General features: G+C 43.3%; 1 protein-coding gene across 1 annotated transcript in view; it reads right to left on the bottom strand.

Moving 5' to 3' along the window:
* Positions 1 to 538: 538 nt before the first annotated feature.
* The window catches only part of EFCC1 (EF-hand and coiled-coil domain containing 1), a 448,422-nt gene continuing 421,300 nt past the window's right edge, over positions 539 to 27,660 (bottom strand). Inside the window, exons 7-8 of the mRNA XM_069643957.1 lie at positions 20,326 to 20,395; positions 539 to 5,674 (exon numbers count right to left, since the gene is read on the bottom strand). Coding sequence (XP_069500058.1) covers positions 5,541 to 5,674; positions 20,326 to 20,395 — 204 coding nt within the window. The 3' untranslated portion in view covers positions 539 to 5,540. The remainder of the gene's footprint in view (positions 5,675 to 20,325; positions 20,396 to 27,660) is intronic.

Raw genomic sequence — 27,660 nt, forward strand, 5'->3', positions numbered from 1 at the left:
GTTTTCCAGTTATTTAAGGATAACGAAGAGTTCTTTGGGACATAAGCTGGCATTGGTAGTCCATGTATTGAATGAGTTGGCTTTGGTCGTTATGAGGGTATTTTTGATGTTTTTGGACGCTAGGAGGAAACCATTAAGGTTGGAAGGTGTGGGGATTTTCCTCCAGGTACGTTCCAGGGCACGTTTGGGATGGCGTAGGGTGATGAGTTCATCTGAAAACCAATTGTTAGCTCTTCTACCTGGTTTGGGGGTTTTAGGTTTAAGAGGGGCATGTTGGTTAATGGTGCGTGTAAGGGCAGTAAGAACGAAGGAGATGTGAGCTTACATGTCATCTGCTGATGGTATGCGATTATAGAGGTGTTTGACCTGCGTAGGAGATAGGCTGGCATCAGTGAGATGAAGCAAGACAACAGCATATTGTCATGTTAAACTTCCAAATGGTCTGCTTTTTACAATCTGCAGAACAATAGCATATTTGTTATTAATGATGTAAGAACTACATTCACCACATAGCACAAAAATGAAACATTGAGGCAAATAAGTTTCAAACAGTATCATTTCACTAACATAATTAATGATACTGATTTATTTATTGAAAATCAATCATATATAATTCATTTGAATTAATAAGGAATATGGTTCATAAGCTTCCAAAGATTATTTTTTCAAATTAAGTGAATCATAGAATCAAGCAAGAAGATCCAAAACCATCCTTACAGAAATGTATTAAGGCATTTCAATTAATCCAGTACCTGAAGGAGCTGACGTCAGAACTTGAACATTGCTGATACTTCACGGGGAACTTCTTGATTAATTGTCAAATTTCCATTTTATTGTTGTTTTCGGTTGAAAATAAAGTCTATTTATGTCTCAACACAACAAGGTAATTTCTTCATTTTATGCCACATATCCCTTTTAATGGGCAGTTCTTTTTTAATTCAACATGTTGCTGCTGAAGGAGGTTGATGCATCAGGGTTCACAAAATGGCATAATGTGCACATGGAAGCAGCAGTGTTTAATCATTTACAAACTTGCACTTTTAGATCAACATGTATTCAAGCATTCATCAGCATTATACTGCTACTGCAACAAACGTGCATTTACCCTTATTTCTTTTTTCTGCATGACTCCCTTTCCTAGTTCTACGTTACAGCCAAGTTTAGTTGTCATAACACTATGCCAAATCAGCAGAGAACCTGAGCTTTATCACTTTAGATTTGTGTATTTTTCTTGGTTCCTGGTTCTTTTCTTTCTTTTTTTACCTTCTTACATGCACCTGCATTTTCTGTCTCCTAATAACTACATTCTAAGCATCGCTGGCACATCATTATTATTGCATCTCTCTCATTTTTACTTAACTTGTTGCATTTCAAGTCACTTGACGGCATCATAGACGCACATAACCTCCACGAGGGGTTGAGAAAAAACAGACACGAGAAGCCTTTTGACTACGGTAGTGTCTGCGAATCGGCCAAAAGCCATAAAAATAGCAGGCAAAATAGTTCATGTTATTTTTCCCTAAATTGATTTCTTTAAGAATGCATTGTGTAATAACATCGAAAAATTCACTGACGCCATTTGGTAGATGCGTGTTTTAGCTCAGGCTATTCGGTGTGGCCGAATAATACTGCCAAAAGATGAATAACATTCCTTATTTGAAGGTGAATGTTTCATTCTGACACTGTCACTTATTTAGGTGAAGGGAACGTTTTTTTAGGAAATTGCAACTAGAATCCCAATCTTCTATAAAGACTGTGAACAACTATGTTGCCGGAACTCTAATTATATAGGTATGCTGTAGGGTGTGATAACTGTTTATGTTTCAGAAGTAAAGTAGAAAAATGTCATTGTTTACTGCCTTCCATGGCCACAAATATCCTTTAAAACCTCTGTACACATCTGTTGAAAAGAACAACAGAAGTGCTAACAGATGGTGTAGAAATATCCCTTGTAAATATGTGTTTAATAGATCTATGCATACCTCTCAGTATATCACTTATGCATGTCAGCATAATTTGCATACGATTTGTAGATACGAAACAAGAGCATCTCAGTACAAAATGTATAAAGCTTAAGAAACAATGTAAAAATGCCAACCTGTGCCTTGGGCCTTTCCATATTTCCTAGGTGCGGCTCTATATAATGTATTTCAGTTTACAGCATGTGCTTTTCAGTAACTACGATATGCAGCTCATAAAACAATATAAATATCTCTTTGTACAATGCTTGTATTTCACTCTATGTATATAAAATTACGGATCTTAAACTATGGCACCGACTGCCTCTTATAAAACCCTACTACAAAGAATTCTATTCCAAATAACATAGCTAAAAAGGATTTTTTGGGCAAGAAGATTTCTTAAAGGCAGTAATCTGCGGAGAGAATAACACGACATTGATTGATGCAAAAATGGAAAAGGTTTATGGAGAATGCATGCAAATAAAGGTTGCGTTTCTCGTCCTTGCGATCATGAAAGAAAGGATGCTCTTTCACACTTTAGTTTTCTCCCTGTTGCATTTCAATGACAGCACAAACTTCTTCAGACAGATGACATGGCTTCCTTTTCATTCTGAACGCCCCTTCTGACTACTTCTGAAAGGTTCTTCCATTCTTCTGAATGCTATCTGCTTTTTCCAATTTGAGTAGCCTGCTAGAGATTTAACACTTGGGAATATTTTGTATCCACTTCTCGTGTAATTATGTATAAACGCCTGTAATTGTATTTGTCTGTCTTTGTGGCATTTTGTCCTGCTTCTGTTTTCAGTAAGTTGTCACTATTGTCCATTCTTTCTCACTTCACTCTGTGCTCTGTTCCTAGGCTGAGTCTAAGTCCTGAAGAAACTTCTAATTAGTACACGATTTTTAGATGGAATGGGCTATGGTCAAAAGGGTGGGGGAATGCGAGCGACGCCAAATAGGCAGGGAGGAGATGCAGGCGAGCTGAAGCACATGCATCAGGAGCGCCTGAGAGAAGTGGTAGGCATTCAGTTCCCAAACAAAAAAAGGCTGGCAGCCTGATGTCTTGGGGCCATGTGGAAGACACTGCAACCCACTTTATTGGGAGTAGAACCCTTCACTGTGTATTTATTGAGGAGCTCTCAGCTGCAGCGGACAGTGGGAGACTAGAGTTTCCGTTGGATGTTATCCAGAGGCTGGTACAGCAGATTGTGGATTTGGAAATTAGGATATGCATTTGGCATCTTTCAGTGTTTTTCTATAGTTATCATTTTTTCTATCACTGTGCATGATTTTTGGAGCCTTTGTGAACCTTAAAGCATAGCTGGAGGACTAAGCGGATGAAATATCTACTATTTACAAAACTGCATGGCCTGCACCCAGATGAATAGTTGTTCGAATATCTGGCTGAAGAGGTAGCAGGAAAGGTTCTCCAAAGTTAAAAAGCCAGCAATATACCAACAAATATATCTATGATTGCCATTAGATTCCCGAATATAGCCCTTTTGGGTCAAATAAATGCCCATAATGCAAAAGGGAGGTGGCCTTTTTGCCCTACAGTGAGCGTGCCCTCGGGGATTTATGTTGTGTGCAGTAGCATCCTACACATCTACATTTACATGGGTAATAGTTGAGCAGTTACTATTGGTTTTGTTTATTTATTTATTTTGAAATGTGTAAAGTGCACCAAACCCTGAGGCATCTAAATACCCAAGGGACCACTTGTCCCTTCGGTATTTAAGTAAGATGTGTATATCGAAAGACAGTAGAAGACTAACTGGATTCCCTTAGTTTCGTGGTCAAGTACCCCAAGTAAACGAGACCATCCTATAGCGCTAGCTCATGTTCCTATCAAGAAACATGTGCTGTGTCAAGCAGAATGGGCAACGTATGGTGGGTATGTCACGTGCAGTTGCGGGCGATTAGTCAAGATTCCAGCTTGTTGCTGCACCAGGGATACGCAGCTGCCCTGTCAGGGGTTCTTGGTGGGCTCTGCTATAGTGGATGCAGCACGGTACTGCATCTACCCTAGTTGGGAGGCATAAGGCGCCATTCAAAGCTGAGAGGACTCCAGCAATACTCTCACCAAATAAACGGTGACAGTACTGCTATGTGACAGTGAACTTGTGCTTGGAATTGCAGGTAAACTGTGTTCTAGATTGGGGTGCAATTTATGTAATGGAGTCTCCAATTTATCATAAGATGTGTTATCATGTGCATAGGTACGCATCACTTTCTCCAGCCTGAGGTCACTGATGCAGGCACAATAGGCCAAATGTACCAACTCATTGATTTTCAGCCCAGCCCTTTACAACCTCAGAGCTGCACTGGGACTCAGTTCAGATATACCGGATACATTATCGGGACATAGGGCAACGAAGCTACGTGGAACACAGTGCACACGTGCTGCTGCTATTACCAGTGTTGCCACTATAAAGAACGTAGGTTGCAGGGTTGCATTCAAAAAATGGATAAAGGAAATGGTGAGCATGAGATAATGGGACAGAAGGCAAAGGGTTTTCATAACAATGCCCATATGTTCATCTAAACTGTAGTAATTGTCCAATAAGGATACAGAACTGCTTAATGTTAGAACAACGCTCTAATCCTGGCCATTCGATTCTAAACATGTTAAATGTGAAGCTAGTCTTGCCCATGAACATGCCATGTCATTTCATAGTGGTTCTTGAAGTACCTGATTATATAAAAATATAGACACAGAAATCTTTATAAGCCGGGATCAGCGTGAGATATACACTACAGTGAGTTCTATGAGGAAGTGACATGCCTTAAACTGAAAGATACACATATACACTTTCCTGCTCCCCATTCGATCACCATTTGCAAATCATTTTAATTCTAAAAGTATGAACTATGCGGAAGATAACATCAAACGGTACATTTTCTAAAATGGTTCTTGATCACATACAAAACACACACACATAAGACCATTGTAGCTAGCTAGTTAGTTCAAGAATAAAGACAGACGTCAACACATATATTGTATTTCTAGCTGACACCTTCACACTGGCCCTGCCACATTTAGAGTTGAAGGTAATATTTGTCTGTGAAAAATGTTTTTAAAACGAGCTCCTAGGTGAAGAACACCTCTGCCCCAGTCATCTAACAGTTGAGATATCAGTTTGCGCATGGCTGGTTACACGCTCTGCGATCCATGAAACGTGATTACGTGACGTTATGACGCACCGGGAGCGGGATTATGTAAATCAAACTTCCATCTTCGCGAGGTTCCCTGCGACAGGCAGTGATTTCACTGACTGTTTAGAGGCTCGAACTGGTTCTGAAGAAGATGAACAACAACAAAACGGTATAGTGATCGCAAAAACGGGGTGCCCCTGGATAAAAAGGCCTTCATCGCTGTGTCCATAATTAGAAGGCCGTTTTTAATTCACACATGTGCTGCTGCTGAGAAACGCTACAAGTGTGCGTTCGGAGCTTAGCTATTGCAACACTCCTGGCTGGCCTTAGCTATTATTGATTGGTCCCGAATTCTGTCACTCTTGTCTTTTTCACCTCATCTGAGATGCCATTGCCCAGAGGAGCTGTAGATGTCGCTGTTGCTTAACACGATATGACCAATGGGTTGGACAAGGACGGATGGCTTGGTGCCTCGCCTAGAGGCTTACTTGTTAAGAGTTCGCACGCAGTTAATTCCTGGAACAGGGTATCCAGGATCTCCGTGATGTGGGCCTTTCCTGTAAACGAAAAGACCACAAACACCTATTAGATAGTACTTAATGCACGTTTAATACAACAGGGTTGCATCCTTTGCTCAGAATTAAAGCATGACATTAAGAGCAGTCGTGTAACGCAAGCCCCAGCAAGTTATGACCCCCTCCGCCCCCTCCAAACTCAGAAACAAAACACGGTCTGTGCCACACCGTGTCCTTAACAACAGCAAAGCATGCAATGCCACAGTAAACCCACATTTACTTTCTGACTGCCCAAATGAGCCACCCTCCCCATTTAAGAACACACATCATACTGGCCTTGCCCCTTATGCGGTTTCTTTTTAAAATAAAAGTATAGGAACAGTAAAACTTGAAATAAAAAAGTAGAGGAGCTCTGCTCCCGAACTGTCAATAATATCAGTAAAACATGTAAGAAAACGTCTGTGTTCCAATGCCCCTAGTGGCGGCTGCTGATTTTTTTAAAATTTGAGGGGCTTATACACTTCTCACAAATATGCCAGAGTGTAGCAAGGGTAACTAAACCAACCAAAGGGGATTTGGGGCCGTTTTTGTATAGCACATTTTCCGTGAAAAGTTGAGGTAAAAAAACAGACACTTTATAATTGGTTTTGTATGGTAACAAAAATCAAATAGATGCCTTTGCCCACAATATATGCCAGTATAAAAACATGTTCTTGCTGGCTGTGCCCATATATGCCAGTATTCCCATATAAGAACATACTCATACTTGCTTTGTAGATAATGTCAGTAATAAAACAACAAAAAACCTGTCCAGGCAGGCTCCCTCAATGTATGGCATTATTCACATGTAAGGACACACTCCTGTTGACTTTACCATTACTTTATCATAGCTGCTCAGAAATAAATGTCATACTACAGTAAGAAAAATCTAGACTGGCTACACCAAAATGCCAGTCTAGCCACATAATAACAGGTATGCTTACTGTATCATAGATGTTAAATGTTAAAGGTATTTGTACCGCGCACCGTCACTAACGGAATTGGTCCCGAGGCGCTCAGGCGGATCTGCAAACGATAAAGGTGGGATGGGTTAGTAGGTTGAAGAAGGGAGTAGGATAGTGAGAGAAGTGGTGTGCTGTTGGCAGCTTCAACTCAGTATACACCGGGTGCTGAGCTTTGGTGCAGGTATCGGATTGGAGTCAGTCCACGTGTGCTGTTGTTCCGGTTTATGTGTTGTTGCAGTGTTGTGAAGTGCGTGCGGTTTGTTGTGCGAGAGATGGTTGTGTGAGTTTTTGAGTGAGATAAGTATGCAGAGTTTGAGCTTATTGGTTAGTGGGTGTCCTGACCTTTACCAATGCTAGTACTTGCGGTTCTGGGGAGAGTGGCACTTGTTGGCCCTCGCATTCCCATCTATGCGCGGCGCAGGCCAATGATTGGGGCTCCATACTGGTGTGATCATGCCAACATTCACACTTTTATCTGGTCGCGGCGCAGGCTAGTGTTTAGAGATCGGTCCAGGAGTGGGCAAGCTAGCGTTCACAACTCCATCCGAACGCCATGCAGGTTGGTGTTCACGGCTTTGATTGTGGCATAAGCTAGCATTCACGTTTCCTAGGCGCGGGCGTGTTATCCTTCGAACAGTCCTATCCACATGCGACGCAGGCCAACGTCTATCTAGATGCGTCTGGCTGTGTTTGTCCGGTGCGTAAGAGCGGGAGAGTGTAGGTCTAGGTTTTGTCTGGGTCTAGTTAGGTGGTCAGTCTCTGTAGCCTTCCTATGCGGCTGTCTTCCATGATGTCTTATGCTCTGTCGAGTGGTTGGTTCTTTGGCTGAGCGTTTGTTCAATTTGAGAGTGGCCGAAGTTGGGGTTATTTTCATCATTGTTTTAGTGTATGGGCATTCCGGTGCGTCTCCGTGGTGGTTACGCTTTGAAGAGCCATGATTTGAGGAGTTTCCTGAATGCTAGGTGGTTTGTTGTATTCCGTGTATTATTAGGTAGGTCGTTCCAGGTTTTGGGTGCCTGGTGAGAGAAAGACGATCCTCCGAATTTTTTCCTGTTGTAGGGTTTTGGTTCCAGGCGTATGTCTGTGCTTGATCTTAGTGTTCTTGTCGGTTGATGTAGGCGCAGTTTTGCGCTTAGGGATTCTGCGCCTTGTTTGTGTATTGCTCTGTGCGTGATGCACATGGCTTTGAACTTTATTCGCTGTTTCAGCGGTAGCCAGTGTAGTATTTTTAGCGCGGGTGTGATGTGTTCTCTTCTGAGTAGCTTGAGGAGAAGTCTGGCTGCTGCATTTTGTATGCGTTGCAGTTTTTTTAGAAGTCGTTCGGGCATGCCCATGTATAAGCTATTGGCATAGTCTACTCTGGACATGATCAGAGCGATGATGGTAAGTGTTTTGTTGGCGAACGACAGGAACGGTAGGATCCTTTTTGCTGCTCGCAGGAGGAAGAAACATTTCTTTATTACTGAGTTTACTTGTGGCTCTAGGGTGAGGTTGTTATCCATCAGGACCCCCAGGTTTTTTACCGTAGATGAAGGTTCTGGTGTGGTGCCGAGCTCTCTTGGCCATGGGATGTAGTTGATGTCTCCTCCCTTTTTTGAAACAATCATTATCTCTGTTTTACCTGGGTTGATTTTGAGATGGTTGAGGTTCATCCAGTTGAATATGTCTCGAAGGCAATTCTCTAGTGGGGTGCTTTCTTCTCGGGTGTCTTGTATGTTGAAGATTATTTGCGTATCGTCGGCGTAGTTGTAGCATGTGAGGCTGTGTTTTTTGATGGGTTTGATTAATAGGTACATGTAGATGTTGAATAGAAGTGGGGAGAAGGATAATCCTTGTGGTACTCCGCACGTGGAGACTCTGGGTTTGGATTTACAAGGTTTCATCCATATTGTTTCTGTTCTGTTTGTTAGGAAGGATTTGATCCATAGTAGGGCGGTGTCCGTTATCCCTAGTCCTTCTAATCTCTTTATGAGGATGGCGTGGTTGACGGTGTCGAAGGCTGCAGACAGATCAAGGAGAATCAGGGCGGTGCTGTTGTTTGAGTCTGCGTTTGTTTTTAGGTCGTCCCATATTGAGAGGAGAGCCGATTCTGTTCCTCTCATGGGTCTAAAGCCAGCTTGTGCCTGGTCTAGTAGGCAGTGCTCTTCTATGAATTCTTGGGTTATTTGGTAGACATACGTTTCTAGCAGTTTGGCTGTGTAGGGTATGTTGGAGATGGGTCTGTAGTTAGATGGGTCCTCCACGTTTCCTGTTGTGTCTTTAAGTAGTGGCTTGATGTAAGCCGTTTTGAAAGCCTGCGGTACTTTGCCTGTTGAGATTGAGAGGTTGAGGAGATTCCTCTGGTATTCCATGGTTGTTCCTTGTTTGAGAATTGTTTTGTATATGTCCGGAGGGCAAGGGTCTTCAGGAGAGCCTGATTTGTTCCTTTGGTTTACCAGTTTGACGAAAGCCTCAACTGATATTTCTGGGAAGTTTCGTAGCTTGTTTGTGTGTTCCTCGTCTGTGTCGGTGGGGTTTGAGTTGTGGACGTTTGGATTGTTTCTTATGGTGTGTTGGATGGAGGTTATTTTGTTTTTGAAGTGGTCTCCGAGGTCCTCGCAGAGTTTCGTCGATGGGATTGGCGTGTTGTTGCAGGCCGGCGGGTTTTTATTTCGTTTATGATTTTGAATAGTTCTTTTGGAGCGTTTGGTGCTCTGGTGATTCGGTTGGCGTAATGTTTCCTCTTTGCTTTTTGTATTTCCTTTTTATATGTGCAGATCTGTTGTAGGAATTTCATTTTGTTTGCAGTGGTGTTGTTGGTCCTCCATTCAGCTTCTAGTTTTCGGTTTTTCCTTTTCATGGCGTTGAGTAGTGGGGTGAACCATTTTGCTGATGTTTTCTTGCACGATGGGGTGAAAGGCTTTTCTTTGGCGATGTTGTCAAGGGTTGTTGTGATCCAGGTATGAAGTAGGGAAACTTTTTTGTCTAGGTCTGCTTCTTCCATTGTTGATGCTTGTGGTTTGCTTAGTTCTAGAAGCTCGGTTAGGTTGGAGTTTTTTATGGTTCTCCAGTTTCTTTCCATCACGATGGGTTGTTTTTCTTTTTGCTTTTTTGTCGGAGCGGCCGTTGTGATTATGAACGGAATAATGAGGTGGTCGCTCCAAAGTATTTGAATTGGGGGTGCCGTGGTGATGAGATCCTTGTTGGCGAAGATTGCGTCAAGTGTGTGCCCTGCTGAGTGGGTTGCTCCTTTGACTAGTTTGTGTGGTTGTGGTTTCTTCGTCGAACCAAATGTTGAAATCTCCAAGGATGATCAGATGGTCGTGCTTGATGGCTAGGGTAGTGATTGCTTCCGTGAAGGCGTCTATGAAAGTTGCATCGTAGGTTGGTGGTCTGTATATCAGTATGAATTTCAGGTTGGTTTTGTGGTTTACTGAAAGTCGTAGTATTAGGGATTCGCATTTGTCGATGTTTAGTGGGTCTTCCATTTTGATGGTCAGTTGTTCCTTGTGGATGATCGCTAGTCCCCCCCTCTTTTGGATTTCCTGTTTGTTTCGATGCATTTGAAGTCTTCGGGCAGGCAGTTGTTGAGGGTGATCTTGTAGTTGTCGTCTAGCCATGTTTCGGTTACAAATAGGATGTCTATGCCTCCTTCTGACAGCAGGTGGTATATTTCCGTTGAGTGTTTGGCCATTGACCTTGCGTTTATTAGGTTACAGTGGATTCTCTGGGTGAGGTTCTGTTTTGAGGTTATATGTTGTTCGATTCTGTAATTGTATGTTTGTGGAGTTTCTGCATTGATGTTGGTAGGATGAAGAACGGCGACAGCTGCTTCTTCATTGAAGCGGTCTAGTAAGTTGATAACAGGGCTGATTAATCTTGGCGTTTCTGCTGTGATGCTACTCGGATGAAAATCGGCAGTGGTTTCTTCTTTGGGTTCGATTGTTGGGTGGGGAGTGGCGTTGCTGGTTGTTGGTACTTCGCTGTGTTGTGCAGGGCGTGGTGGGAATTGGTGTTGTCCCTCTGTTCTTGTAATGTAAGGGGTAACGGGGTCGGAGCCTTCCCATTCTCTTGTTGATTGCCCCCGTCTTTTTCCGGCGTCTGTCAGGAAATTCTTTGCATGTTTCGAGGTTTCCGTGTTGGGGTGTCGGTGTACCGTAGTCGTTGCGAGGTAAGGTGTGAGGTGAGGTATAGGGATTTTTCTCTTGTGGATTTTGTTCCGGTTGTGTCTGCTTTAGGCGTGTTTTCCTGCAATGGGGCTGTTTCTCGTGGGTTCTGTCGGTGTTGTGTGTTCGCGTCTCTTGTTGCTCGGTCTTGTTCTCTTTCTCGGCGTCCTTTTCTGGTACGGGCCATTTTCCAGTCTAGATGCAGGCGTAGTGTGGTAGTTGGTCCTCTATGCTGTGTTGTGCGGTCGCCGTGACCTCGGTTTCCTTCTCTGGGTACGCTGAGGCGTTCTCTGGCTCAGTGTTGCTTTCTGTCGGTCGGTGGGGGGTGTTTCCTAAGGGTAAACTGTCGGGGGGTGTGGTGGGTTAGGGTGTTAGTGGTCTGTGGGTATGGAATTTAGTTGAGTTAGGTAGTGGCGGGTTTTCAGGATTAGTGGGTACTGAACTAAGCGCGGTTAGATTATTTGAGAGACCTGTATAGTGGGAGAGAGGCCTATCAGTGCAGTCTAGATATCATACAGTGCAATTAGGAGACAGCGCCCTGCTAAATTTGGGAGACCTGTATAGTGGGAGAGAGGCCTATCAGTGCAGTCTAGATATCATACAGTGCAATTAGGAGACAGAGCCCTGCTAAATTTGAGAGACCTGTATAGTCGGAGAGAGGCCTATCAGTGCAGTCTAGATATCATACAGTGCAATTAGGAGACAGAGCCCTGCTAAATTTGGGAGACCTGTATAGTGGGAGAGAGGCCTATCAGTGCAGTCTAGATATCATAAAGTGCAATTAGGAGACAGAGCCCTGCTAAATTTGACAGACCTGTATAGTGGGAGAGAGGCCTATCAGTGCAGTCTAGATATCATACAGTGCAATTAGGAGACAGAGCTCTGCTAAATTTGGGAGACCTGTATAGTGGGGGGACTCGAGGGGACTGGAAGAGGGAGTGGGGAGGGATGGAGGGGGAAAACACGGGCACAAGGGGTTCTAGGCCCATGGAATGCCCAGAAGTTAGGGTCAGCCCACGATCCTGGTCTCACACTCACCGGCAAGGCTCCCTCTGCAAACAGCCCAGAATAACATTCCATGTTACAGGAAGAAATGGCTAGACTGGTTGCAGCCAAATGCCAGTATAGCCAGGTAATACCACGTATCAGGTCTGCGTTATCACAGATGCCCAGAAAAAATGGCATGCTACAGTACGACATGGTTAGACAATAGCAATAAAATGACAGTCTAGCCACACAATAACACATACCATGCTTGCTTTATAATATGGATGGAAGCTGAAGTAATGAATCCTCTACCGCCAACCGTCCAATTCACCAAAATCAGCTCCTTGGTCGATCAGCACAGTATAAACACATGTACACCCATTCACATAAAATACCCTTGCTCATTTACCCACACCATTCACTCACTCATTTGCACACACACCATACACTAGCTCCTTCAAACGCACACCAAGATACACATACATCATCCACTCACTCATTCACACACATATTACATAATAAATAAGACACCCTTGCTTTCATGCATGCATACATACAAACATGCATGGAACATAAGCATGCAACACCCTTGCACGTACGCATGGACACACATTTCTTCTTCTCCTTATCTCCTGTTTCCCGAATCAGTCTTCCTCAAGGGATCGTTCTCCAGGAAGGCGTCCGAAAGTCAGCTCCCACGCACCAAACCTCCACCATGCTCACAGGAAGCAGGGAGAGCTGCCTGGTTTCGGTCATGCACAGTGGAGCCGGAGCTCTAAGCCGCATCTGTACTGTTTCTTTCTGAAGTCGGAAGGCATGCACTCTGGCTTCATAAAGAAATTATTTATTTTCTAAGTCAGACTTCATAAATAAATGACCCGGCTTCATAAAGAAATGCTTTCTTTCCAAAGTCACAGTGCATACACTCTGACTTCAGAAAGAAATGATCCGGATTCAGAAATAAATACTTTCTTTCCGAAGTCAGAGTGCATGCACTCTGACTTCGGAAAGAAATTATCTGGCTTCAGAAAGAAATACGTTCTTTCCTAAGTGAAATGATCTGGCTTCATAAAGAAATACTTAAGCTAACGTGCTCCCCCCAGGACATGGGCCAGCGGGGCTCCCCGCAACGCAGGGGTTACGGAAGTTCCTCTATGCAGAGGATTAATAGTCACTGTACTGTAAATGATTTAGGGTGTCAGTCATTTCCATTTTCACCTTTATACCTCTAATCTGCTCTATTTCACCCTCTTTCTCTGTCTCGCTTTGCACCCTGATACCTCTATATAATGAGTGTCTTCTCATTTTTTGAATTCGACTCTTTTCCTGTCTGTTTTCTTGTATTCTTACACGCTCTCTTCCGCTAATTTCTTTTCTTTCAATTTTCTCTCGTATTTACCTCAACCTATCTCTTGAACATGAAAGGAGACATTAAGACAGGCGTAAATGTGGTATCCCTGTCCTTAATCCCTCCATATATGCTGCTCAGACAAAGAACACATCCACATTTTTCACCAAAATACATTTCCAAATTCCATGTTAACCAATCAATAAAATTACCAGCAATTTATGATTAAATAGAAAATTAGCTCTTTTATGCTTGTGAATAATAATGAAGGGTCCCAGAAGCTTGCTTATTCGTCTGATAAAAGTGAATGCAACAAGGGAGATTGTAAGTAAGTAAGTTACCCCCTTTAAAGGCGCTTTATGCATTGTTTCAAAAGAAGGACTTATACACTTTGAAGACTGTATTTAAATCCCAGCCTCTGACGTGTCAGTAAATGTCTAAAATGCCTTCTTTAAACAGCATGACTACAGGCACTTTCCAGTGTGAGGAGGTGTGTGCTGCTAGAGCTGCCAAGAGGACCTTTAATAATTTTAAACCAACCCTGAATCAAGGAGAAAGAGCAGGTAGTTGACAATATCTGGTAGCGAGCAGTCAATTGGGTTGAAATGTTTCTTCAAACTTCAAATGACAAAACGCTTCCACTTGTTAAAGTATCAGTGTCTAGTGTTAAGTTTCATTGATTCCTACAAGATGTTCGTGCATCATGGATACAAGTGCACATTACCAAACTCTATGACTTTATGAGCCAGCCTGCCACGCTTGTAGAGTGAGGACTTGCGTGAGTTATCCGCTGATACTGTTGTTGGTTGCAGGTTGCAAACTTGGCAGAGTTTCATTGGTTGCACACTGATATGCTTAGAAGGTGAGGGTACAAAGGCTGTCTTGCCCAGATTGGTGCAAAGAGAATCAATTTCAACTGGCCTAGTAGGGTTGCTGTCTCTGTCTTCCCTCTGTTTCCCCCCCTTGCCTCGTCACGCCTTGAAACACTTATGTATAGGCGCATTATAAATGTCATATCATTATCACATCATATCAAAGCTCAGTGCTTGAGGATGAAATCCACCGTTGTCTCCACTACTGCCCATACCTTTCCCCAGCCTCTGCTAAAGGCAACACTTAAGTGATCGTGGTGTGGTTCCGCAAGGGAAGCACAAGACTGCAATGGAACATTGCCCAGGTATGTGTGATATAGGTGCTGTTGGAGGCAGAAAACCTCAGGTTCCATACATATGTCAGAACAAAGTACTAGTAAAACCATAAAAAATATTGTAGAAAAAACGTGTCAAATTTCCAATGCTAATTTAAAAAAAAATACTTCTTTCATGTGACATTTGTAAAGTTAAAGTCACAAGAGTGTCTGGTAAGATTAAACTCCTCCTACTTACATCAGATGTAAATCGCAAGAACCTAAAACTTGAGCCAGGTGCTTTGGGATCCATATGCTCCCCCACCTCCCATGTCCTGCAACCTTTTCTCTTCATTTCCATGCACCTTGGTATTGAGGGACAATATACATATTATATGTATGCGTAGGATAAATTGTCCGAAAGGTAACACATTTTTGCTAAAATGTGATTTATTAATAGTGACAGTAAAGCAAATTGTGAAGTTCTCACTTTTCTACCATGCGACTTTGATGGTCCAAATATCACTAATGGTGCATTTCTATAGTTTGTTTGTTTATTTATTTGTTGTGCGTGCCAGACCCAGAGGTATCAGGGCGCAGGTGAAAAGAGAATTTACAGCTTAGTTACAGTGGTCAGGAGCAAAGGTAAAGACAGGCTACATCTGCGTTACAGGATGAGGGTAAGCAGCATAGAACAAGTATAGTGGCATATAAATGTAGACAACATGATGTAATTTACAGATATTTACATATTTAACAAAACTATATCAAAAATACATTTCATGCAGGTAGGGCTACGGTAGTACGGTAGGGGAGTGTGGGTTAGATATCTTTCTCTATGAGCCATTTAATTGTGTTCTTTCTGAATTTGATAAACGTTTGGTCAGATCTGAGTATGTGTGGCAGGGAGTTCCACAATTGTGCTGCCATAACTGGGAATCTGGATCCTCCAATGGTGGACAGTTTGAATCTTGGCACTTGAAGACAGTTGGGGTTGGCTATTCTTGGCGGTCTGATGGAGTTTTGTCTGATAAATCGTCTGTTAGGTAGCAAGGGGCTTTGTTATTTAAGCATTTGTGGATGAGGGAAGCCGATTTGAGATTGATTTTTTCTTGGGTGGAGAACCATTTATGTTTCCTTCTTATTTCAGAGATGTGTGCTCTGCTAGGGATGCTTAGGGCAGCTCTGAGAGCATTATTTTGTAGCACTTGTATTCTGTTAATGGTTTGTTTGTTTGCCCCTATGTAGAGAGCATTGCAATAATCAAGTTTTGATAGGATGAGGGCTCTAGAAAGGATTAAGCAGCTGTCAACTGACAGGAATTGTTTTCCTGCTCTTAATAGTATACATGTGTAGGCCGTAGATGAAGCCAATGAATTTACCTGTTTGGTGAGGGATAAGGTTGAGTCGAGGTAAAAGCCTTGGGTTTTTACTTCTCTGGCAACCTTAATAGTATTCCCATCAATAATGAATGCCGAGTAATTGAGGTTGAGTTTTCTGATGCGAGCTGCGGTGCCCAGGATGATGAACTCTGTTTTGTCATCGTTCAGACACAGGCCATGGTTAGCCATCCATGCCTGAATGATGCTATAGACTCTATTCACCAAAGCCAGATCTTCCTCATAATCCCCCGTAAGTGGTAGGAGAATCAGGGTATCGTCTGCGTAGTTGGTATAGGTGATACCCAGATTGTCAAGATTGTCAAAGAGTGGCTTGGTGAATATATTGTAGAGTGTTGGCAAGACACATGATCCCTGGGGCACCCCACAAGTAATGGGTATCGGGTCTGCTGCGGCCGATGGTGAGAAGACCCTCATAGTCCTGTCACTAAGGAAAGACTGTATCCAAACTATAGCTTCCTTTGAAAAGTGGGCCGTTGAGTCCAAGTGACTGCACAGGACTTTATGGTCCACCAAGTCAAAGACAGCTGGAAGGTCTAGTAGAAGGAGAAGTGCTAGTTTTCCTTCGTCTCATAGTGAGTCTATTTTGGCCTTTAAATCGATAAGGGCTGTCTATGTGCCATGTTGTGGTCGGAAACCAGATTGCCGGGAGCCTAAGAGTAGGTTTACCTCAAGGAAGTTCTGAATTTCGGTGTATGCTACCTTATCTAGGATTTTAGAAGAAATGGCACCGTGGTGATGGGCCTGTAGTTGGTGGGTATGTTCGGGTCCAGTGTTTGTTTTTTCAGGAGAGGGAGTACCCAGGATTTCTTTAGATTCCGCGGGATGGTGCCAGTCGTGAAGGAGGAGTAAATGAGTTTGGTGATGAAGGGGGCTAGATCTCTAGCAGCTTCCTTGATCAGTTGAGCTGGGCATTGGTCGCCTTTGCAATTGGGTGGTTTAAGCGCAAGAATCGTTTTCTCTACCTCAATAACTGAGACCTTAGAGAATATATGTACTATGGGTTTGGACTTCTGTGTTTTATTAGGAGGAGCTTGAGTTTGAGCTGATAGTAAGGCTTTCTTTAGAGCTATTTTGTTTTGGAGCTTGGCCACTTTGTTAGTGAGTGCCAACTGTATGTCAGTACACCAGATTTTATCTTTAATAGAGTCTTCCTGTACTACAATTGGGGTTTCCAATTCTGGTTCCAGATGATATTTCCGCTGTAAAAATATGGTGATGCAAAAATATCGCCATTTTTTTGCGGTAAAAATAACACATGGACCCTGCGGGGGACACCTCCGCAACCCCCGCATCATTTTTTTATGTGCGGGGGACACCCCTGCAACCACCGCACCTGTTATTTTCGCCACCAAAAATATATGTCGGCGATATTTTTGCTGGCGAAAATATTACCTGATACCCCAATTCTTTTAGAATGGAGAAGAGCTCCTTCATACTAGAGTTAGCTTGTGTAATCCTGTTATACGTTTTCTGTTTGGCTGTGATGATATCCTTTTCGCTGTTAGACTTGGCTGTGTTGGGAAAGACGAATGCGGACGGCAGCATATTTGGGTCTTGCCATTAAGGGTTGGCTGTGCTTCATTAAATCTGATCTCCAATAACGAACTGTTCTACAATAGATCAACATCCAAGCCACATAAATAATGCTTTGAGGATGCCAGAATCATGACTACGTTACTTGGATTTACTTGAATTTACTTCAAAGCTGATACTTATCAGAGAGATTTCATACTGGAATCCACGCGTACCAACTGAATAAACTCCAAAGGGCACAAAACGCGCAGCCAAATTGCTACTTGCGCTCGGCCCAATAGACCATATCTCCCCGGCCCTTAAGACGCTGCACTGGCTTCCAGTAGCCCGAAGGATGACCTTCAAAACCTTATGCATCTTACATTGAGCAAAGCATAAAACTGGGCCGGAATATCTTCAAGACAAGCTAAAACCCTATCACCCCCCATGCACCCTAAGATCAAGCTCAGCCGGCCTCCTAATCATACCGAAGCCAAACTCAATCATGTTAGGCGGATCATCATTATCCGCCTTGGCCCCCACGCTATGGAACTCACTCCCTCCCCACATCCGCCTAACTGAGGATTTAACGTCTTTCCGCAAACTACTGAAAACCTGGCTCTTCCCCTAAAACCAACCGGTACCAAACTAACCCAAAACAGACTAACAGCAACTCAACGACACCAATCCAACAAACTACCTGATTCAAGAAAATGACAGCTGATAACCCCTAATATGAACTAGAAGGACAAACAGAATTAAACGAATAAACTAGATCAAAGCAGTGAAATGGTTAATAAGAAGTAAATCATAAGTAAACAGTAACGAGATTTAAACTCCTGAAATGGACGGAATGCATGAGGAATGAACGAAGTGAATGGCAAGGATGAAATAGTTAGAATGAATGAAGCAGGTGGGCCAGATGAATGCGCTGAGCGGAAGAATGCATGAGTGGAGGAAGAGATAATTATATAGTTCGAATGAGTGTGGAAATCGAATGAATATCTAGATCGGATGAGTGGATTGAATAGATGAACATGTTGAGCGGATGCGTGTGTAGAGCGGCTGGGTGTGTAGAGCGGACGAGCGTGTAGCGCGGATGAATGCATAAATACAGAAGCGAGTAGAACGCAGGACTATGTAAACCAGATGAATGTGCAGAACGGATGAGCATACACCAGATGAGCGTGTAGAACAGACTAGTATGTGGAGCGGATGAGTATGTAGAGCGCATGAGTGTGGATAGCGGATGAATACCGAAGCGCTGAGAATGTGTAGATCGCCGGAGCAGATGAATGTACAGACCAGGCGATTGTATGGAGCGGATGAGTGTATGGAGCGGATGAATGTGTGGAGCGGATGAGTGTGTGGAGCGGATGAGTGTATGGAGCGGATGAGCGTATAGAGATGATGAATGTATGGAGCGGATGAATGTATGGAGCGGATGAATGTATGGAGCGGAAGAGTGTATGGAGCGGAAGAGTGTATGGAGCGGAAGAGTGTATGGAGATGATGAGTGTATGGAGATGATGAGTGTATGGAGATGATGAGTGTATGGAACGGATGAGTGTATGGAACGGATGAGTGTATGGAGTGGATGAATGTGTGGAGGGGGATGAGTGCGTAGAGGGGATGAGTGCGTAGAGGGGATGAGTGCGTAGAGGGGGATGAGTGCGTAGAGGGGGATGAGTGCGTAGAGGGGGATGAGTGCGTAGAGAGGGTGAGTGCGTAGAGGGGCAGACAAGAGTGCATGCGTGGGGCAGACAAGAGTACATGCGTCGGGCAGACAAGAGTGCATGCGTGAGGCGGACAAGTGTGCATGCATGGGGTGGACAAGAGTGCATCCGTGGGGCAGACTGGAACGCGCAGGGCGGACCGGAACGTGCGGGGGGGACTAGAGCACACGGGGCAGGCTGGAATGCATGAGTGCGTGGAGCAGACCAGAGTGTATACACCAGACAGGGGTGCATGGAGCGGATAGGAGCGCACGGAATGGACTGGAGCGCATATAATTGCATGACGTATGTAGTACGGTTTGGAATGCAGAGAACGTTTGAAAGAGCATATAACCCATCATATCACACCACCACGCTTACTCTCTCCTTTAAATCACCACTCAACTAGAACACAGAGATACTATGACACCATTCGGTATAACTGTTCTCATACCAACATCTGCTGCTTACTCCACATGACTCTAAGTAAACACTGCTGGTTTCACACACCCCAGCCAGGCGTTCTCCTCAGGCCTAATTCAGCCATATGCTTTCTGGATAAATCCTGCCAGAACGAACACATTCTCCTGATCTCTCAACCACCACACCTACCACTAAGAAGCAGCTATTACACGAATATCGCATGAGCTGCACACATATCCGGTGCTCACACGCACCTTTTGACTCTCTCTACTCTTTCTACTGATCTGAACTTCGGTTCCCAAGGGCGTTCAACCTACCAGCGCCTTCAGACCATAGCAATGGTATATAAGGCGCTATATAAATGCAAAATAACATAACATAACAATAGGCTAGTTGGACTAGGGCATAGACAAAGCAATGGGTGCAGTAGTTAGCAATGTCAATATGGTCACCAGTATCGGACGGAGTGTAGGAGGCTGTCAGCATCAAGGCTGGGAACAGGATAGGTTGTAGTCGTCGATAGTAGGTAAAGTGAACGTTAGTTGGCCGCCTTAATAGGGCTAGTTTATGAGAGTCGACGGCGGGCAGAATGTTGGCGCAGACAATAATGGGCGCAGCAGTATGCAGGATGTGAACACTGTTCGTCCGTGAGGATATTTAGGGTGCAGGTCTGTGTTTGGTGACAGTTAGCGGGGTCAGTTTGCAGCATGAGGAAGACAACTCCACATTGTTTTAAGAAAGAGGCCATATCTCACGCAACAAATCTGTACTTTGGGGTTAAAGAGCTACACATGAACACACGAAAGCGAGAAGCAACCCTTATGACCGGACTGTACATGTTCAAAGAAGGCCATTATTTCTGCTTTCAAACTGAGGTTCATCTTAACCTCCCACATTTGGGCCAAAATAGGAGCTGCCAGAATACAAAAGAATCTGTTATTACAACATGAGCATGCGAAAGAAGAAAAAATGACTGCTTATTCACAATGCAGAACAGATCCAAATATGCTTTGCCATTTTTTTTACTTACCGTGTTGGGAGTCACAGCAAGATTCCAAAGTGCTTAGCAAGATTTTCCCCAGCGCTCTCTTTGAAATGTTCTGTAAAAGAAAAAGCAGGCTTTTAGAGGTGTATTACACAATAGAAATGACGCACAGAGTCTTGGAGTTCAGCACATGCTACACAGATGAATATCTTTAAAATAAAGCACGCACATTACGGCAGGGCCATACGACCTAACTGGCAGTGCCAACCTGCTATCAAGCAGATAAATACGGTATGTCACGATCAGGCTTGGACTGGCCAATAGGGCAACAGGACAATGCTTGAAGTGCCATCCCATGATTCTAGCATGGGCCAGGTTTTTCTGGCCAGAGTGGGCTACCTTTTTGGCGAGAGTGGTCCAGTTTCATAAGTTACACTGGTTTTAACAAATGTTACTTAGCAAATATGCTTTCAAATGCATTATTTGAACATATTTTACACAAAACACCCCTGGGGTAGTAGTCAAACAGCTGTTCTGGATAATAATGAATTGTAGTGTGTGATTGTGGGCCACTTTTTCATTGGCGCCTGGACTGATCTTCTGTGCCAGCCGCCCCTGGTCACGATGTGATATTTAATTTGGGATTTGTAATGCAGTGCTCACTCCTACAAGATGTGTGATCAAATTATCCGGATCAGAAAACTGTGACCATTTTTAAAAGTAGATACAAGAGACAAAGAAAAGGTCCATCAAACTGACCACTACAAAAACATGTAGGACAACCCAGAATGGCTTATTCCATGGATTCAATCCATGCCCTCTTCTTTTCGGTGTCCGCCAAGGCTCAGTGCTTAGCCCACTTCTCCTTTCCATCTATATTGCCCCAGTATCCTGTCACCTTTAAGCCAACGACTCCCAGAGCTTTTTATCCTTTTCTTCTTTCTCTGATTTTCTCCACTCTGCCGTTTCAGCCTGTCTATCAACTATCCAAACCTATTTTTGTTTCCATTTTGTACACTAAAACCCCTCTAAAACTAAAGTTATATTCTTCGCTGCCCCTCTCCATCCTAACTTCCAGTCTACTCTTCCCGCCTTCCCTTCTCATCCTCCACACACAATCTCAGAGTCACTTTCCTTCGCTCATCACATCTCCACAACTGCCCTTATCTGCCATTATCACCTTTGTAACATTTGTCATATCTGCCCATTTCTGGACTTTCAGGCCACTAAACTCCTTATGACCTCCTCCATCGTCTCTCAACTCAATTACTGCTCTGCCCTTTTTGTTGGACTTCCTGCTTCCCATCCAACTGCCCGTCAAGTTGTTTTTAACTCTGCTATCCTTCTTCCATTCTATTCATTCCTTCCTTCATTCCTCTATTTCCTCTTCCCTTCTTACAATCTCCCTTCATTCATTTGACTCCCAGTTTCGCTTTCACTTCCTCTATATGGTATTCCAATGTATTCATTGTCGTGCCCCTTCCTGTCTTCCTGCTCTTGTCTCTCTCTATGTCTCCACCCAATCCCTTTGCTCTCAATATCTACACTTCCTCTCTGCCACTAAACAGCCCAGACCAGTAGTTAGGACCTGCTACTCCGAGGTATATACTACCCCTGTAAGATGGAACATCCAAGCTAATATAGTCTGTAACATCCCCTTCCACCGACCGCAATTAACCCCAAATTACGTGTACAGTGCTCTATTGCTTCCTAGCTACGTTCACGCTAGATAAAGTGAAATCCAAATGCAAATGCACTCTCTTTCTCATGGTCCTCACTTTTTTCTGAGGCATCTCATCTTTTTGCTGCAATTAAAGAAGTTTAGATTTACACAATGGGCCTCATTCCGAGATTGGAGGAAGTCATGGCGCTATTTGCGCCATGACTGCCTCCAATAACGGTACCGGTCTCGTTCAATGGGGACTTACCGGTGTAGTCTGACCTTTGCGGGACCGGTAAGTCCCCATTGAAAAAACCATAGAGCTCAATGGGAATGGGGAAGTAGCTAATAACGGTACCGCAGTTTGCGGTACCGTTATTCGCTCTGAAGTCCGTAACAGGTCCCGTCCTTAACATCTGGTCAGACCAGGCGTTAAGGAAGGGACCCGCTAAGGGACCTCGTAGTAGGGCGGTAAGGGATTACCAGCACCAGTCTCCTTACCGGTGCCCGGTATCCCTTACCGCCCTACTCGGAATGAGGCCCACTGTCTCCCATATACAGCACCTTGCCTGCAGCTGCAACCTTAAATGCATTGAGCCTTTCTAAGAGGAATGGTGTCATGTGGATTCAGCTTCAAAGCCCATTTTATAAGAAATGGGCCATTTGACTATTTTTGCAGAAGTTTGTCAGTCAAGCGGGGGCCTAGTGTAAAACCAGGATGACAGCAGTATCAGAGCCATTGGGCAGGGGATGCTAGAGAAATAAGAGTGTGCTATTAAGAAGGCAAGCCTTCCTGGTAAAGCCCGACCACCTGAAAGTATACACAGAACTGTTGATAGAAGTCCTGTAGGGAAAGGCTGGGTTCAGGAGTGTGATAGTCCTACACCTTGTGGACATACGGATTGTGGGAGGATGTGCATGCCGGTGAAGTTAACTAGTGATACAAGGCAAAGAATGATTTTGTTATGGTTATGGTGAATGATGGTTAGTGTGGCCGGGTGGTGCAGATATTCTGACCCAGGGAAGGACGCTTAGCCAATCAGGTGGCTGGAAATAGGGATAAAAACTGCCAGTGTCCACCTGTGTGCCACCAACCACCCACACCCATTGCCCCAGGTGCTGCAATCTGTTTTGTTGTGGTGCCTCGTGTCCTGCATATGCCCCCCGAGAGCTCCATCCCACCCCATATCACAGGCCAAACCTCAGGCTCCCTCCCCACCCAGCCGATTTATCTGCTGTCACAGTGGCTTCCGGCTGCAGCAATCTGTTCCCTCTTTGTGCTACGATGAAATTATAGAAATAAAAGAGGGACTTAGTTCCTTTTCTATTTACTATGGTGCCGGAAATCTTTGTTTTCATTTTCCTAACATGAAATCAAGTGGAGTCCATCTCCCGTCCAAAAAATATAATAATCAAACTATCCCCCCCTTTTCGGCAGAGGAGGGTGCAGGGCTGGTAACCATTCACTTCGCTCATGTCTATCTAGGCTCGAGCCGGTCCTGTACACCCCCTGATATGGGGATAATTGCTATGTTAGTGGGACAATTGACTCTTGTACATTGTTATTTTGTATTTGGCACTTATCAAGCCTAACTCCTGCCACGATGAGGGGCTCAGAAAGACTAGGTAGGTGGTGGTTTCCAAAGGAAATTGCATGTCATGCTGGGTACTGTACATGATGGGTTACTTTAATTAACACTCCTTCAGTCAGACCTACTAGAATTAACATCCAACATTGAACGATATCGCTTTTTCACTACATTAGCCATAAAAGGATAGAGGAGAGGGAGCGTTTAGAAAGATGAATGTAAGAAGTACGAAAAAACTATGTGGACAAATAGGGAGCTTGATAGAAGAAAAGGATAAGGACTGATTTATTGCAGTGGAACAACCGACCCCACCCATCAGAGTGAGGAACAGAAAGGACACATAATAATTTTATATGGATAGCATTGAGCTTTTTTTATACAGTGGGTGGGTGGATAAGTACTAAATGAAAAATTGTTGATTTCATGGTGTTTTTTATGTTGTTTGTTTTTCTTGGACAATGAAATTGCAAGGGAAATGAAGATACTAAAAAGATACTTACGACAGGCACAGCCTACTCAACTATCAGAAAGGCTTACAAAATGAAGGCACGTTGTGCATGTATTCCTTGGTTACATGTCTTTATAATGACAAGAAAAATAGTGACAGACATTTTCAGTGACTCTGACATTTTCTCTTTTTTTATTTTGGGGGAGTCCCCCCCCCCCACACACCTCCCATTTTCAGTACTTTACCCTACCCCCACATATACTTTTATTACAAATTCGACATTTTTGTCGTTATTTATGTTTCACTGAAAATGTTTGTCACTATTTTAATTTCGTTATAAACACTGTATATCGTATTCCTTGTGTGATGATAGTTCAAAGAACAGAGGAACATCTTTTAATCTATTTCAATATTTATGCGCCATCAGCATTACATAGCCACCTGGGTTGTAGCTATGCACAAAATCTTTAAGGTTTTGTTTAGGTTTTAGGAAGGATTTTTGGATCCTCCCATTGGGAGACTTACACCTAATAAGGCGGTTTAATGGAAAACGTTAATCAGATAGAACGAATATTTACAAGCGGAATAGTTTACATTATGTGCATTAGATTGTTTCTGGATGGGGTGTCCAACATCATGACTATTTCTGACACTAAAAATGCCACTATTTGCTCTTTCATAAATGTGACCGCCCTAACCTCCAAACATACAAGTCCTCAGTATCTTTTGATTTCCACCCAGGAACCACTGCCGGGACTATATACACTGTCACCAAAATTCATTCCAATTTTTGTCTGATGGATATCATCATAGACTGTATTGCCAAGTTTCACCAGTTCTTACTTCCTTCGTCAAAGAACTGTGCCTCAACCTCTAACAGGCCTGGAATACTCTGCTAAGAAAGCAAAAGCTCAACCCAATGCACCCACTAGGTATACACCAATTGCTAAAACACATTTCCGTGTTAAAATCCAGGAAAAGGACGTTCCCCATGCAATGCCAGACCCAAAGGGAGAACTGCATCATTCTAGGCGAATGTCAATCCAGATTCCAATCGGGCCATGGTGCAGAAACCACCTTGATGGATGTCTGAGAATTACTTCTTTGGAACCTGGACGTATACTCAGTTCCTCTACTCATCATACAAAACTTGTCGTCTGCTTTCAACCCCCTTGCCCATGACCTTTTCCTTCAAAGGCTTCATTCTGTGAAAAGTGTATTGGACAAAGTCATTCAATGATTTCATTAATTTGTATCAGGCCAAACTGATTGAGTAACATTAGCTAACTTCACCACTCAACTCAACATTTTCAGCCAAATTAGGTGCCATGCACGGATCCGCTTTTTCCCCTGTTATTATGTAAGATACATGTAAAACTTTTCTAGAGTCTCAGAAAGCTTCAAGGGAATTTTAGCAAAATATTAAGTGATTGAGGAGGATTTTGACCGTTTTTTAGGAATGTTATGCTATTATTGCCAGTAAGCACAGATTGGGGAAAATATTTTATTCACCTTAAATAATAAGATTTCTGAATAAACAATCTTTTTGTCTCAAGGGCACCCAGCAGCCTACATAACTCTACTAGAAAAACAAAATTCAATTGCTTTATTTCATATAGGATATGTATCTATGTATTTTACTTGAAAGATATGCCTTTGTCCTATATTTTGATTTTGTTTAGAAGAACAGGGATAAAATACGTTTTAAAAAATAGTTTTTTATTTGCTGGTTTAGAGCTCACACTCAAAGGACACTTCCCGACTCTGGTTTCGACGGTGGGGTGGAGGACAAACCTCGAGCAAAGGTAATTCCGTACCTTATGCCATAAAATGGCCATTTCGGTGGAATTACTGCCAGTGGAATTACTGCCTGTGGTAATTCTGGTAAAATCCCCAAGGAGTCCTGTGAGGACAGGGGATAAATGAGGGCTAACACTGCCATTCCGCCACTTGTAATCCGGCGGTAATTCCGCCAGACCAAGTTGTGGTAACAGTAATACAGTTGGGCAGTATTCAGGCGGCAGATCCGCCGGAATACCGCCAAACTCATAGTGAGGCCCTAATCTAAGAACTGGATGGCAGCCATGTAAATGCTAAGCGCAAGGAGAAACTTAAGTTTGGAATCGGAAGGTTTTGAGCTGCGTTCTAAACGTCAGTAAATTAGGTACTGTTCTAGGTGATTCAAGTAGAGAATTCCATATGAAAGCGCCTTGAACAGAGAAACGTTATCCACCAGCAAACTTTAAAATGAATCTTGGAGGAGTGGCCAGTAATAGAGAGTAAAGTTGGTTTTCCGTATGTCAATCAACGGGGCCAACTGCTTAGGGGCAATTAAAGCATTTATGGACTAAAATGACCACCTTGAACTTAACCCTGGCCTCCACGGGCAGCCAATGCTAGCAGTAGAGAATGTGTGTAGCATGGGCTGTTGGCAGTGCCTTGGCACTATTTTAGCTACACAATTTCGTACTGCCTGGAGTTGATTGATGAGGTATTTACAAGCCCCCATGTAGATGGCATAGGTGTCATCAAGATTAGCATAGAGAATATCCCTGGGGATTATGCCAATGTGTTCAACTGCTAAATAAGGCTGGATTTGACAAAATAGCCTGATTTAGTAGCTTGAGAGGCTAAAAATAACATTTGTATGAAGTCTCATTGTAAGTGAAGGGTCAAACATCACCTGAGAGTCTTCGCTTTCTGGCCCAGGGGGGGTGTTGTGGGGTCTAGTGTTATGGCAGTGAGGGGGGGATAGGTTGAAGATTAATATGAACCAAAGATGGATATAAACCATTTCAGTTTTATTACTATTAATACTCAACCAGTTCTCCTTCTCCAGTGCTTCATCCTACCAAAAAAAGGAAGTGTGGATAGCTCAAGGGCAACGTGTTTGTCTTGGAAGCAAGACAAAGCAAAGCAACCAAGTTTCGAATCCCAGTCCTGCTAGAGACTAGTCTCTGGTATTAAGCATGTTCTAAAAGATTAATTAATTTAATTAAAATTGTCTCAGGGTGTAAGTTGACTAAATGACACACTGAACAGTGGTCTAAACAGAGGATGGCTTCAATAGCACTATCAGCAAACGTGAACTATTCCGTGCAAATGCACATGGAGCACAAGGCTCAAAAGCCCCATCTAGTTCAACACTCGACCTGAAGCTGACTGTACTGCTTCAGTGCCTTTCTACCGAAACGAAGATAGAAGCTGCACCGCAGCCATCAGTTTCACTTCATTTGCAAATTTGAGCATATAATGTTGTAGCCCAGAAGAACAGCATAGCTCGAAACTCGTGTAGGCTAAATTGTCCTTTGGAACTCACGACCCATTGCTTATTTGCAACTCATGGACTTAAGCACAATAAACCGCTGAATACGTTTATGTTTGTTTATTTATTTATAACGCGCACCGTTTGGCCCGGGGGCATCAATACAACTCCATGAAATTGACCATCAAGTAGGGGTCTACGTTAAATTTAGGGTAGGTGCTTTAAGAGAACCAAGCAGCCAGTGTATGTTTGACTAAATGATGTGCTCACTGACAAATGCTAGCATTCTAAGATACATTTCAAAAAGACTATCAGAAGCCTGTGGCACTCGTCAATTATTTAAGATTTTGTTTGATGGATAACCTCTTACAGCCGATTGGGAAAGCAATAAATATGATTGCTTAGCCGTCATAAACTG

Source organism: Ambystoma mexicanum, chromosome 2p (genome assembly GCF_040938575.1).
Source record: "Ambystoma mexicanum isolate Mex_15411 chromosome 2p, UKY_AmexF1_1, whole genome shotgun sequence".
In the NCBI taxonomy this organism is placed as follows: Eukaryota; Metazoa; Chordata; class Amphibia; order Caudata; family Ambystomatidae; genus Ambystoma; species Ambystoma mexicanum.